At 42.2% G+C, this 12,912-nt stretch overlaps 1 protein-coding gene across 4 annotated transcripts in view; it reads right to left on the bottom strand.

Annotated features, from left to right (window-relative positions):
* Positions 1-4,770: 4,770 nt before the first annotated feature.
* Positions 4,771-12,912, bottom strand: part of LOC147135043 (all-trans-retinol 13,14-reductase-like) — a 56,768-nt gene continuing 48,626 nt past the window's right edge. For 3 of the 4 annotated variants that reach the window (XM_086055746.1, XM_086055747.1, XM_086055748.1), the window contains 2 exons: positions 5,278-5,437; positions 4,772-5,081 (listed from right to left, as the gene is read on the bottom strand). In XM_086055746.1, coding sequence (XP_085911872.1) covers positions 4,933-5,081; positions 5,278-5,437 — 309 coding nt within the window. In that variant the 3' untranslated portion in view covers positions 4,772-4,932. Of the gene's footprint in view, positions 5,082-5,277; positions 5,438-12,912 lie in introns of all 4 variants that reach the window. The other variant, XM_086055745.1, reaches the window with a different exon arrangement.

The following is a 12,912-nucleotide window of genomic DNA, read 5'->3' as shown; positions in this document are numbered from 1 at the left end:
TTCTGGTGTGTCTGTGCTGTTTAGGGACTGCATTGCCTATGCTTCTGTATTTGACACTCCTATTACTGATGTTATTGATTCTCGAATTGGTAAAATAGGTCTCAACCCTTTCTGTCATAAAAACAATCGCAAGATCCGTGCTCTTTTCCAAGCTGAAGTTGTATCTAACTCTCCTATAATCTCATACTGGAACTGCCGTGTAAATAACTTACGTTGGAAAGAAATCTGGACCCTGCCTCAAAAATACTTTCTAGTAAATAAGGTGAAATAAGTTTCATTTAAAATCATACATCGATTTTACCCAATGAGATCCATGCATCCATCCATTATCGATACTGCTTATCCTCACAAGGGTCGCGGGGCGTGTTGTTGCCTATCCCAGCTGTCTTCGGGCAGTAGGCAGGGGACACCCTGAATTGGTTGCCAGCCAATCGCAGGGCACACAGAGACAAACATCCGCACTCAAATCACACCTAGGGGCAATTTAGAGAGTCAATCAACTTACCATGCATGTTTTTTGAATGTGGGAGGAAACCGGAGTACCCAGAGAAAACCCAAGCAGGCACAGGGAGAACATGCAAACTCCACACAGGGAGGCCAGGGCCGGGATCGAACCCACGACCTCTGAACTGTGAGGCGGACGTGCTAACCCTGTGAGATCCTTCTTTATTCAGTTTAATTGTAATATTGAACTGAACTGTGCCTTCTGTGACTCCCATTCAGAGACTGTTACGCATCTATTCTGGAAATGTGACTATACTCACAAACTCAAGACATTTGTAGATTCATCTTGGACAACATCTTAAGTAACTTTTAACTTTCTTTACAGAATGTATATATATATTTTTTTAATTATGACATGTCATTTGAAAAAGAATATTATTTAATTAATCTTGTATTGTTTCTTACCCCGTGCCTGCATGGGTTTTCTCTGGGTACTCCGGTTTCCCCCCACATTCCAAAAACATGCATGGTAAGTTGATTGGACTCTCTAAAATTGCCCCTAGGTGCGATTGTGAGTGCAGATGTTTGTCTCCGTGCGCCCTGCGATTGGCTGGCAACCAATTCAGGGTGTCCCCCGCCTACTGCCCGAAGACAGCTGGGATAGGCTCCAGCACGCCCAGCGACCCTTGTAAGCGGTATCGATAATGGATGGAGGGATGTTTCTTACAAAGTTTTATATCCACAAATGTAAATTTTCAAAATCAAAACCCAACTTTTGCTGGTGGTTGAAAGTGATGGAGATATATTTACGTTCTATTTCTGGTTGTAAAAATAAGAAAGCTGTTAAAACTGTGAAATTTGTTCCCATTTTAATGTTTTTATTTAGGACCCCTGGCATTTTTTATGTTAACATATTTAATTTCTCTTTTTTTTTATTTTAATTTGCTGTCTTTTTTATTTTATTTGTCTTCTGTGTGAAGTTGGGTCCAAATTGTTAATTAAAAATTGTTAATTAAAAAAAAAAAAAAAAAGCTAAAAAATAAAAATACAAAAATAAAAAGCTAAAAAAGCCATCTCGGGGGCGGCCATTTTGCCAATTGCTGTCGACTGATCAAATTTGCTCAGGGCTCAGGTAGCAACCAATTATGGCTCAGCTTCAGAAAACAGATGAGCCGTGATTGGTTCTTACCTGAGCCTGATCAACTGTGATGTAATTTTCAGTTGACAGAAAGTTGAAAAATGGCAGCCCCCGAGAATGCTAAATGTGGGTGGATTTTGCTGCTTAATTCATATTCCACAAGTGCAATATTCATCAGAATGCCATGTTTATACTAGTGGATGCGCTTAGAACATATTCTAAATGGTAAATGGGCTGTCACTTGTATTGCTCTTTTCTACCTTTGGTACTCATAGCGCTTCACACTGTACCTCATCTACCTGCTGATGACGCAGCATCAGGAGCAACTGGGGGTTCAGTATCTTGCTCAAGGATACTTTGACATGGTCACAATGGCCGGGGATCGAACCCACAACCTCTGAGTTGGGAGATGACCACTCTACCAGTGAGCCATGGTGGCCTCTAAAGAAAATTTTAGGGTTGACTTCCCCTTTAAAGCCTTTTAATAAATACCAACAAACTTTAATGTGTATACTTAGGCACACAACTATGCAGTCATGCAAAATTGCTTGTTTATTGTATTGTTGTAGCCTCTCTTTTTTCACCTCAATTTTCACACATGCGCAGAGGAGCTCTTCAAGTGGCTTATTCAAAGGTATGTGGGCAGTGCTAGAAGTACGCACAGGAAAAAAAAGAGGAGAAAGATATAGTAACCACAATGAGATTTGGGTTTACTGGTTTAAATGGTCCATTATTTTACCATTATCATGTACTACAGCAATCATAATGAGAAAATGTGTTTTAACTGAGTTTTGGTGAATATCTTTGTCAATTTAGGACTATTTTCTCCAAAATCGGAGTTTGAATGTATGATTACATGAATAATGTATCCACTGTGAAGCATCTTTGAGTGTGCATGACATTGATAATTTGATACATTGAACCCGTGAGTGGAATTAGGAGTCATTAAAGTTACATTGTTAATTTGATACATTGAACCCGTGAGTGGAATTAGGAGTCATTAAAGGGTTCACTGCCCTGCGACTGGCTGGCGACCAGTTCGGGGTGTAGTCTGCCTTCGCCCATTGACGGCTGGGATAGGCTCCAGCAATTCCCCGCGACCCTGTATAGGATAAGCGGTTTGGAAGATGACATGACATTAAAGGGTTCACACCTTGTTCATCAAATTTCATGGCAAGCATCTTCCTCTGACCCCCAGAAAGCCCCGTGTTCAAAGACAAGCTGATGTGAGTGATTTACAGTTGCCCCCACAGCTAAGTGAACATTGCACATTTAAGTATTGTGTCAATTAAAATTCAGTTACAGTAAAATGAACATCGGTCTATTTTATTTTTTAATCGTCATGCATCAAGTAAAACAAAAGTAACGACCCTGTTTTGAAAATGTATTGAATAAAAAGTACAGATACCGGTGTTAAAATGTAACGGACAAAAGTAAAAGGTATTCTAAAAAATAAATACTCTGTGAATTACAAAGTACTGGAATTAACTACTCAAGTACAGTAACAAAGTATTTGTACTTGGCAAAGTATTTGTACTTTGTTACTTCCCATCTCTGATCTTAAATAATACATTTCTATGTACAATTAACTTTTTGTTAGTAAATAAAGATTACTCAAGAGAAAGCTTTGATTGCAAGCAGTGTTTGATAGCAGCCCTAGGAAGAGACAAAACTTGGAAAAGTGCTCATCAAACTTTTGCGGGGGAAAAAGTCTAAATATTCAGGTCAGTGTTGAACTTGTAGTCAAAGGATGGGAAGTGTCTGCTGATGTTTTAACATGAGGTGCAAAAACTCAAGTCAATAGAGAAACACAAGAACACTCTTAATAGAGGCAATACCACTATAGAAACAGCCAAATAATAAATAAAGTAACCAACTAACTTTATTAAGTTTCTTTTTCTACGCTTAGTGATGTGCTTGAATTCCGTGGGTTGTCTCATCTGATTTGAGGCAAAGGCGAGGGGTGAAGTTGCTCGAAATGGAGGTGCATCTGCAGCTGTTCACGGCCAGATGAAACCTCGTCAGAGCTGCATGTGCTGCCGTGAGGTACCTGTGTTGCCCGATCAATTGTGAAGCGATGCTCGACAGGTGCATTCCGAGTGTCGATGGTCCATGTTGTTGTTGTTTGACTTTCATCTTAGTCCCTTTTAGTCAAGGATTGCCACAACGAGTTACTTGCATGATATGTTTGCAGAGCGGTTCAATATTTTATACCGAGACAAGACCATGATGATATCGAAGTACTTTTAGTACTACTGATACTTATAATATTGTGTCAATCCGGAAAATATCTATTATTTCATCAACATCATCTGGTGGGCCAGATATACCGTACTGTAATTGGTGGAGGGCCAACTATGGCCTGAGAGCCGCTAGTTGCCTAACTCAGCTTTACGTAATGATGCCGTTTTTTTTGTTTTTTTTAATACAGTGCTGTTTGGGGGATCGAAGGTCACGGGCATTCAATGTTGATTTTCAGTCTTGCCGCTTACTTGCAGAGATTTTGTTTGATGGTATTATGGAACGTAGATGATGAAATCCGTAAATTCTTTGCAATTGTATGCTGAGAAACTTTCTGAAACCTTTGGAATATTTGCTCATGTACTTGTTCATATAGTGGTGAACCTTTGCCCCATCTTTCGGGGATGATCTTTTTATATTCAATCATGGCATTTAACTGTTCCCAATGAACTTGTTCATGAGTGGAATGTTCCAAACAGGTGTTTTTTGAGCATTCCTTAGCTTTCCCAGTCATTAGTTGCCCCTGTCTCAGCTCTTTTTAAATGTGTTGCAAGCATTAAATTCCAAAAGAAGAATATTGGCAAAAAATAAATAGACAATAAAAATAACTTGAATCATTTTGAATATTAAATATCTTGTCTTTGTCGAATTTTCAATTTAATATAGGTTATAGTCTTATAACTTTGTACATTGCACATTGTATACAAACTGTATAACATTTTTTTGTTTTAAATGTTACCTCTTTTACCTAATTATTACACTGCACATGTTGATTTTAATTGAGGCAAATTACTTCTTCGTGTTGCTCACATTCTTGGCAGTAAACATGATTCTGAGTTTTATGGGTTTCAGCATTCAGGTCACTCTTATTTAATAGGGTTCAACTCACAACTTGTTATGTTATCCTATGAATGAAAATTCATAATGTTTAATGAATATTCTAAACACATATCCAACCATTTGAACTAAAGCTCTAACATCTCCATTACATCTTGATGGTTTTATTTCAATTCAAATGTTGTGGAATACAATGAGACAAATTGTATCTTTATACATGGAAAGAGACATTATTTGGAAAATAGGGCTGCGAGTAAATCAAATTGTTACTTTCAGGTGAGCTTATGATTTGCCTTTCTTCTTTTTAGGCGACTCTTAAGAGCTAGAAGATCAATATAGAGGATCTGATTTAGGACAGCAGAGGCACAGAGTAGTCCACCATGCAAAGCTCCAGCCATCCCATTACAGAACACATCTTGACCTGCAAACACACAAACGCACACTCACACGCACGCACGCACACACACACACACGCACGCACGCCCACGCACACACACACACACACACACACACACACACACACACAAACACACAGAGTTAGATCCTGTACATTACAAGTACAGACTTGTATCAAACAGACCAAAGTGGTTTTTGGGTTTTTTTTTTGCTTTGTCCACCTGTTAAGTATAGACCACTGATTGGTGTTTGTGGTCTGGTCCTTGCAACCGTTTCTGGTGTGAAGCGCTCCAAATTGTGTTCAGCACCATACATCTCACCTCTTGGTGCACCCAAATAATGGACATTAGTCAGAGGGGTGGCTGCATCAATCATAACCACCTGCAGACAAAAATACACACACAATAAAAAAGTTGCCAAAGATATATAATATTCAAACTGCTAGGTATGACCAGAAAAACAGCAACTAAAACATTTGAATAGAAAAAGAAGAAAAATAATACATGCACGCTACAATAAGTGCAACCTGAGTGCTTAGACCCCCCACCCAAGCTTAAACATTTAAGGTGAACAGCTCTTTTCAAGAGTTAAAAACAGATCACGCTAAATCCAGATTAAGAGTTGTTGAGTACCAGAGCATTAGAATGCTGAACAGAATCCTTATTGTTATTAAATCCAACCGATGCTCTGTCGTCTTCATGACAACCTACCAGTGGGATGTGCCCAGAACACCTTACCAGGGTAGTGTCGAAGAAGCATCCTGAGCCCGAGCCACCTCAACTGGTTCCTCTTATTGAGTCATTGAACTGGGTTTTCATGCAGCCAATAAATCTTTTAAAACCCGAATATTGGCAGTATTCGAGTTTTTAAAAGCCATGTAAACACACACAATAACCTGAATATGCCCTTATTCTGTTTTTTAAAATTGCGAATGTCATGCCTGGCTTACTGCCTTTCCTACCCGAATATGCGTGCATGTGTTTGGTAATCAACTCAACCCTAAGAAATGTTGGTCGTTGTAGTACAGGAAGTGCTTGTATGCACGCAACCCAGTGGAAATACATGTTTCGTGATAAACAAAACATGGAGAAAGCTAAAGCACAACACCACACTTTTAAAGAGAGGACGAAACCGTCTGCTTCATTCGTGTGGTGATTAACATGAATATAATGTGATTCATTGACGGAAGCACATAACAAGCGTAGATGACGTAAATTGAGTCATGCCATCCGTGCGTCGCCATTTCAATCGTGGGTTGGTAGCTCTCTCCGCTCAAGCCAAGTAAACAGGTTATTCCGAATGACTCAGAAATCTGAATTTTGACCGTAACCCGAATATTGACTTCCTTTTTATTTCACAACGCTGTGTGCTTATTTATTTATTTTTAATCTTTATTTGGCTGTGTGTCATCTTGTGCTACACCTGTCTGTAACGTAGTAAGTGCACGCCAGTTAGCTCTCTACAACGCACCGCCAACAAATATTCACACTAGCAAAGTTTGAAGCAAACCTTTCGCTTCAAAGGCATTGCCCTGCGTGCAATCGCATGTGACCGCGCAAAATGCATTGACTATTTATGGAAATGTGCCACTAGAAATGGCCAACAGGCATTCGGTCTGACCGCAGCACAAGGAAAAGCCCAAACACCATGCAGAGGCAAATCATTTTGGCCACTTGTATCCGGGATCTTGTCCTGTCATATTGTGAGCATAGTTGGGGGTAGGAAAATAGATCGACTGTTAAATCAAAAACTTCTCCTTTCGGCTCAGTTCCTCTTTCATCACGACAGATTAATACAGAGTCTGCATCACTGCCAACACTGTGCTGATCCTTATGTTTATCTCCTGTTCCATTCTTCCCTCACTCATGAAAAGACCTCATGATCCTTAAACTCCTCCACTTGGGACAGGATTTCACCCCAAACCACTCCAACCTTTTCCAACTGAGTACCGTAGTCTCAGATTTGGAGTTGCTGATTCTCATCTAAACCACTTGGCACTCAGCTGCGAACCGCTGCAGTGAGAGTTGAAGTTTGCATTTTGAAGAAGCCAACATAACCCGTCATCTGCAAAAAGCAGCGATGTAATACTGAGGTCACCAAAATGGCCTCAATTCCTGGCCTACGCCTAGAAATCCTGTCCATAAAAGTTAGGAACAAAATCGGTGACAAAGCGAAGCCTTGCTGGAGTCCAACCCTCACTGGAAGTGAATCTAACTTACAGTACTTGTAATACCAAACTCTGGCACCGGTCACATAGGGACCAATCAGCCCCTACCAAAACATCTTGTACCACATACTCCTGGAGAAACTGCAAGAATACTAAACTTAGCTTCGCGTAGCTTGAGACACTTCTGTCGTCAACACGTCGCTAAGCAGAGACCCAGTGTGAGTGTGAATTAATTGTTATAGGAAAATGTCCATCCATCTATTCGCTTATCCTCACAAAGGTCGCGGGCGTGCTGGAGCCTATTCCAGCTGTCTTCGTGCAGTAGGTGGCGTACACCCTGAATTGGTTGCCAGCCAATCGTGTCCGAAAATGTGTACAAGAAATAAACAAAAATAAATAGCAGGCCAATGTGATTCATGTCCATGGTTCCAGTGGATCATAGACATTTTCCACTCTGACTCATTGTCCTCGCCTCACCATATAACATACACACTACGACATCACTACTCACTGCCACCATGGGGCAACTGTCCCACTCTTTGTGGACAATCCTGCCATCACTCCCACCGTCAATTATGAAAATCCTGATACACGGCACAAATAACATATACCTTCAGCAATCAAAGTGTACCAAATCTGAATTCAATTGCTTTATCTTATCTTAAAGCACACTGGAAAAGCGTTTTTTTTTTTTCTGGACCTATTACGTCCTTCAACCGCGGCCATGAACGTTTTAGCCATATTCTTTCCTTGGCACTTTGCTCCAGCACGCGGGCAAGTCTCAAAATCTGGATTTTACTGACGGTTTTATCTTGTTCTGGAATCGGTCCGCCTCCTATAAAAATGATAGAGGTCCAGCTCTGCACTTTAACACTCAACACAACACAGCATTCTTTTTTTTTCTCCACTGCTATGACCATCACAGCACTCACCAACACCCAATGAATTCCCCTTCACCTGTTCCACAACATAACTCACCCTTTCGATCCCTCCTCACACATACCTTATTCACCATTGAGCCCGTTCCCTTCCTCTCACTACCACTCACACATCCACCAATCATCACCCTAGAATATTTCATTCCAGTCCACATCACCCAAAGACTGTCTAAACGTTCTCATCAGTCAGCCACAATTTACTGCAACCAGAAAAATGGAATAAAAATTACTGAAACTTGGCATACCCCAGGTGATAATGTGTATTTGCAGCAACTCCGCCAGACTTCACTCACTTTCACAAACCTCTGGCAGAGGAGGAGGGGTTGTGGTCATGGTCTTTATGCAAAATTATTTGGGTGCAGGATGGGGGGGTGCCATTGAAGTTTACAGTTGGACTCACTGACAGAAGCCCGTTTAAAATAAGAAGCGGACTGGCCTATAGGCGGGAACTATCACTAGCGGACGCTCAATTTTTAGTAAAATGCCCAGCTCTGACTGAAGAATCAATGAAAATTTTTTTTTTATAACTGGTTGTTTATGTGATGTATCAGTTGCTCTGCACTTGCTATGGTCCTTTTATGCTTTCCTTTATGATGTTATATATTGAAGTCTTACAGCTTAAGTCTTACACACTGACACATTGTCAGTACGTCCAACCTTGCTGGAGTGAGGATGCAAACTCTCTTCCAGTCATGATCTCTGTAGTTACTTTGTATTTTTCTTGATAAAGTCTTTTTACTTTGTCCAAGTCACATCATTATGAACCTTCACCCAAGCCACTACACTCCCCACCGCTGCGTACTTCTTCACCTAGTCCCAATCATCCCATTTCTTCTAGTTTACATTCCTCACTATCTGTACTCCCAATCCCTTGTGTCTTGTGTGCGTCCCAACCTCTATGGTGGCAGGCTGATAAGGCAGGGCCCCTTCTCGGCACCTCGGCAACTACAGGCTCTCATGCTGGCTCCTCTGCAGTGCCAAGCCCTCTTCCCGGCACCTCAATAACTACAGGCTCCCATGCCGGTTCCTCTGCAGTGCCAGGCCCTCTTCACGGCACCTCGGCAACTACAGGCTCTCATGCCGGCTCCTCTGCAGTGCCAAGCCCTCTTCCTGGCACCTCAGTAACTACAGGCTCCCATGCCGGTTCCTCTTCAGTGCCAGGCCCTCTCCCCCGCACCTCAGCAAATGCACCTATCCTAGTTCCTCAGCACCACCAGACTCTGTTACGGCGGCGCAACTTCTTGAATTCTGCTATGGCAGGGCAAGGCCTTCGGCTGCTCTCTAATTTCTGCTCCAGCAGGCGCAAGGCCTTTGGCTGCTGTAGAAAAGGCTCAGCCTTCTCTTTAATTTCGTTGCCGTTAGTTCACGTTCCCGTGATCACGTGTTCTGTATCTCGCGTTGTTCCATAGTTTTTTCTGCTTCCGGGCTTGAGTCAGGTGCAGCCTTCCAGTTCAGCTCGATATCAGCCTAGTCTGATGATTCCTTGTTGTTTCTTATTTCATTGATGCACCTTTAAGCCTTGGGTTAATGACAAAAACGTAAGTCTGTCTTCATTTACGCATATATTTCTGTTAATGCCTGCTCGTGTGCCAGTTAGCCACATTAGCCGCCTAGCATTGGGCCCCGCCGTTCGCGGCCATTAATATGGGACCATAAGGGCATGGTTTGTGGCGACCGTAATTCCTTACTGTGTTGATGTGGAGGTGGAATTTTGTATTGAATGTGTCGGCTTTCACATCACTAAGTGAAGTTATGTCACTAAATGTAGTTATTTTGTGTGGCCCCTAGATGGTGCCATTACACTGTCAGTTATTTGTGATTGTTTAAGTTACTTTCATTTCATGCATATAGTTGGAACGCCAGCATTTGGACAGTATATCTGATTGATATATTGCGAAAATTATTTGTAATATTGAATGTTGGTGCTAATTCTTATTTTCCCTTACTTTGCAGACTCAATCTACCCACACTTAATCTGTCAACAATCTATCTGTCAACCAACAATTGAATCAATCTTAACTTATATTGTTTGTGCATCAATGTATGTTTGCTTACAAGACCGTCAGTCCAGTAAAGGATACTAAATCGCACCTTGGAGTTCTGTCTCTTCCTGCCTGTGTTCTGACCGGCACACCATCTTGTTTACAGTTAGCCCCTTAAACGAACTAACCTTTCGCCTCCCCAACAGCTGCCCTTGGATTCTGCTACGACGGCTCCGGAAGCGGAACCTCTGCGGCTGCCTTTGGATTCTGCTACGACGGCACACGACCTTCGCCTACCCTCTGACTCGGCTCTGGTGGCGCAACCGCTGCGGCTGCTCTTGGATTCTGCTACAGAGGCGCAAGGCCTTCGACTGCCCTCTGATTCTGCTTTGGCAGTGCAAGGCCTTCGGCTGCCCTCTGACTCGGCTTTGGCAGGGCAACCTCTGCAGCTGCCCTTGGATTTGCTACGACGGCTCCGGCAGCGCAACCTCTGTGGCTGCCCTTGGATTCTGCTACGACGGCACACGACCTTCGCCTACCCTCTGACTCGGCTCTGGTGGCGCAACCGCTGCGGCTGCTCTTGGATTCTGCTACAGAGGCGCAAGGCCTGAGGCTGCCTTCATCCCCTGTGTGGCTCCCTGCCAAGACTCTCTCATCTGATCTCCGGGTCGCCCACCAGACTTGTCCAGACAAGGCCTTCTCGTCTGGCCTCCTGGGCGCCCACCGGACTGGCTCCACCAAGAACCTCTTGTCTGGCCTTCAGGAGGGCCACTAGATTGTCCCTGCCATGACCCTCTCGTCTGGCCTTCGGATCGCCCACCAGATTGTTCATGCCAAGACCCTCTCGTCTGGCCTCCTGGACGCCCACCGGACTGGCCCCGCCAAGGACCTCGTGTCTGGCCTGCGGGAGGGCCACTAGATTGTCCCCGCCACGACCCTCTTGTCTGGCCTCCGGGTCGCCAGCCGTACTGCTTGTGCCAAGATCCTCTCGTCTGACCTTCTGGACACCCACAGGACTGCTCCCGCCGGGTAGCCTGTCATCTGGCCTTCTCCGATCTGTTCTTGATTTTGGTTTTGATTTAGACTTTAGTTTCATGTTTTTTAATAGTTTTTCTTTTTGTTTGTTTGTTTGTTTTCTTTTATTTTCTTTGTGACCTAGTTTCTGTTGTTGTTTTAGATTCTGGGCACCCGGTGGTGCCCTAAGGGGGGTGGGGGTTGGGGGTACTGTTATAACTGGTTGTTTATGTGATGTATCAGTTGCTCTGCAGTTGCTATGGTCCTTTTATGCTTTGTCCTTTATGATGTCATATAGGCTTGAAGTCTTACAGTTTAAATCTTTGAGTTACACACTGACACATTGTCAGTACGTCCAACCTTATTGGAGTCATGATCTCTGTAGTTACTTTGTATTTTTCTTGATAAAGACTTTTTACTCTTCAACTTCTGTGTCATATCTGCGAATGGGTCCAAATCCCGATTATCACATGACAAAATTATCAGAAGGCAATCAAAGATGCAAGGGCAGCATGTTACGTGGAGCATCATTCAAATCATACAATTTTATTTCAAGTTTTAAATTCCAACACTAAACCCACCTGTTGCCATTTTAATGATTCATCCATTGAACTATGGGACAAGTTTTTATCTTTCTTTATTTCTAAAATCAGACAAGGAATTACCTCCCCACTCAATACAGTAAACATGGGCAGGGCTATTGAGTCATTCTAACAGTTTCAAATCAGTATTCCTTCCGGTTTTATCAGTTATTGCTTCATTTGAAGTCAACTTCGTGCTGCCTAGACTCTTATCACCACAAAATTTCTCAAAGAGATTTTTAATACTCTGGGCCCTATCATTTTATCTAATATCAACAGTGCACTAATCACTAATCTGCTTTTAAACACGCTGTAATCCAACCCCTTTTAAAGAAGCCTAACCTCTATTGTTCAGATTTTAATAACTCTTGACTAGTTTCAAAAATTCAATTTTAATTCAAAGTTTTAGAAAACGTGATTACCACACAGCTTTAAAATGTTGTGCCTTTTAACAATCTCTTTCAGAAGTTACAATCTGTTTTTTAGAGCTAGCTATAGAGACAGCCCTCCCCAGAGTAACAAATTATCTGCTTTTAACAGTTGGGCTCTATACTCATTTAATTAGATCTCAGTTCTACCTTTGACACAATTGACCACACTATTTTAATTGATCGTCTTATACACTGGGTGGTGATCAGAGATATTGCGCTAAATTGGTGTTACTCTTCTCTTTTAGAGCAAACATCTGTGGTCACCGTAGGCAACCACTAATCAGCCACTTCTACCCTCACCTGTGGTGTACCACAAGGTTCAGTTTTAGGCCCAATTTTATTTTCCATTTATATTTTGTCACTTGGCCAAATTATTGAGTGCCATAACGTGTCCTTTCACTGCTATACGGACGACACACAGATACCATGCTGTGAGACCAGAGGACCCTAGGAGCCAAGCTGCTGTAAAATATTGCCTTTCTGACATCAGTTGCTGGATGGCTCACAATTTCCTTCAACTCAATAGTTCTAAAATCTGAAAAAATACTTTCCAACCTGCCAAGTACCGCTCAAAATATTGAATCTAGCCTTGGGTCATTCACTGATAAGTTACTTCCACAGCCAGAAATTTAGGAATCATCCTGGACTCAGATTTTACCTTCACAACCCATATAAATAAAATCGCCCAATCATGTTTCCTTCATCTTCATACCATAGTCAAAATCAAATCAATATTAACCAAA

Source organism: Filicampus tigris, chromosome 16, assembly GCF_054856515.1.
Source record: "Filicampus tigris isolate MCC_2025a chromosome 16, RoL_Ftig_1.0, whole genome shotgun sequence".
NCBI lineage: Eukaryota > Metazoa > Chordata > Actinopteri > Syngnathiformes > Syngnathidae > Filicampus > Filicampus tigris.
This window is presented reverse-complemented; position numbering and strand designations above follow the sequence as displayed.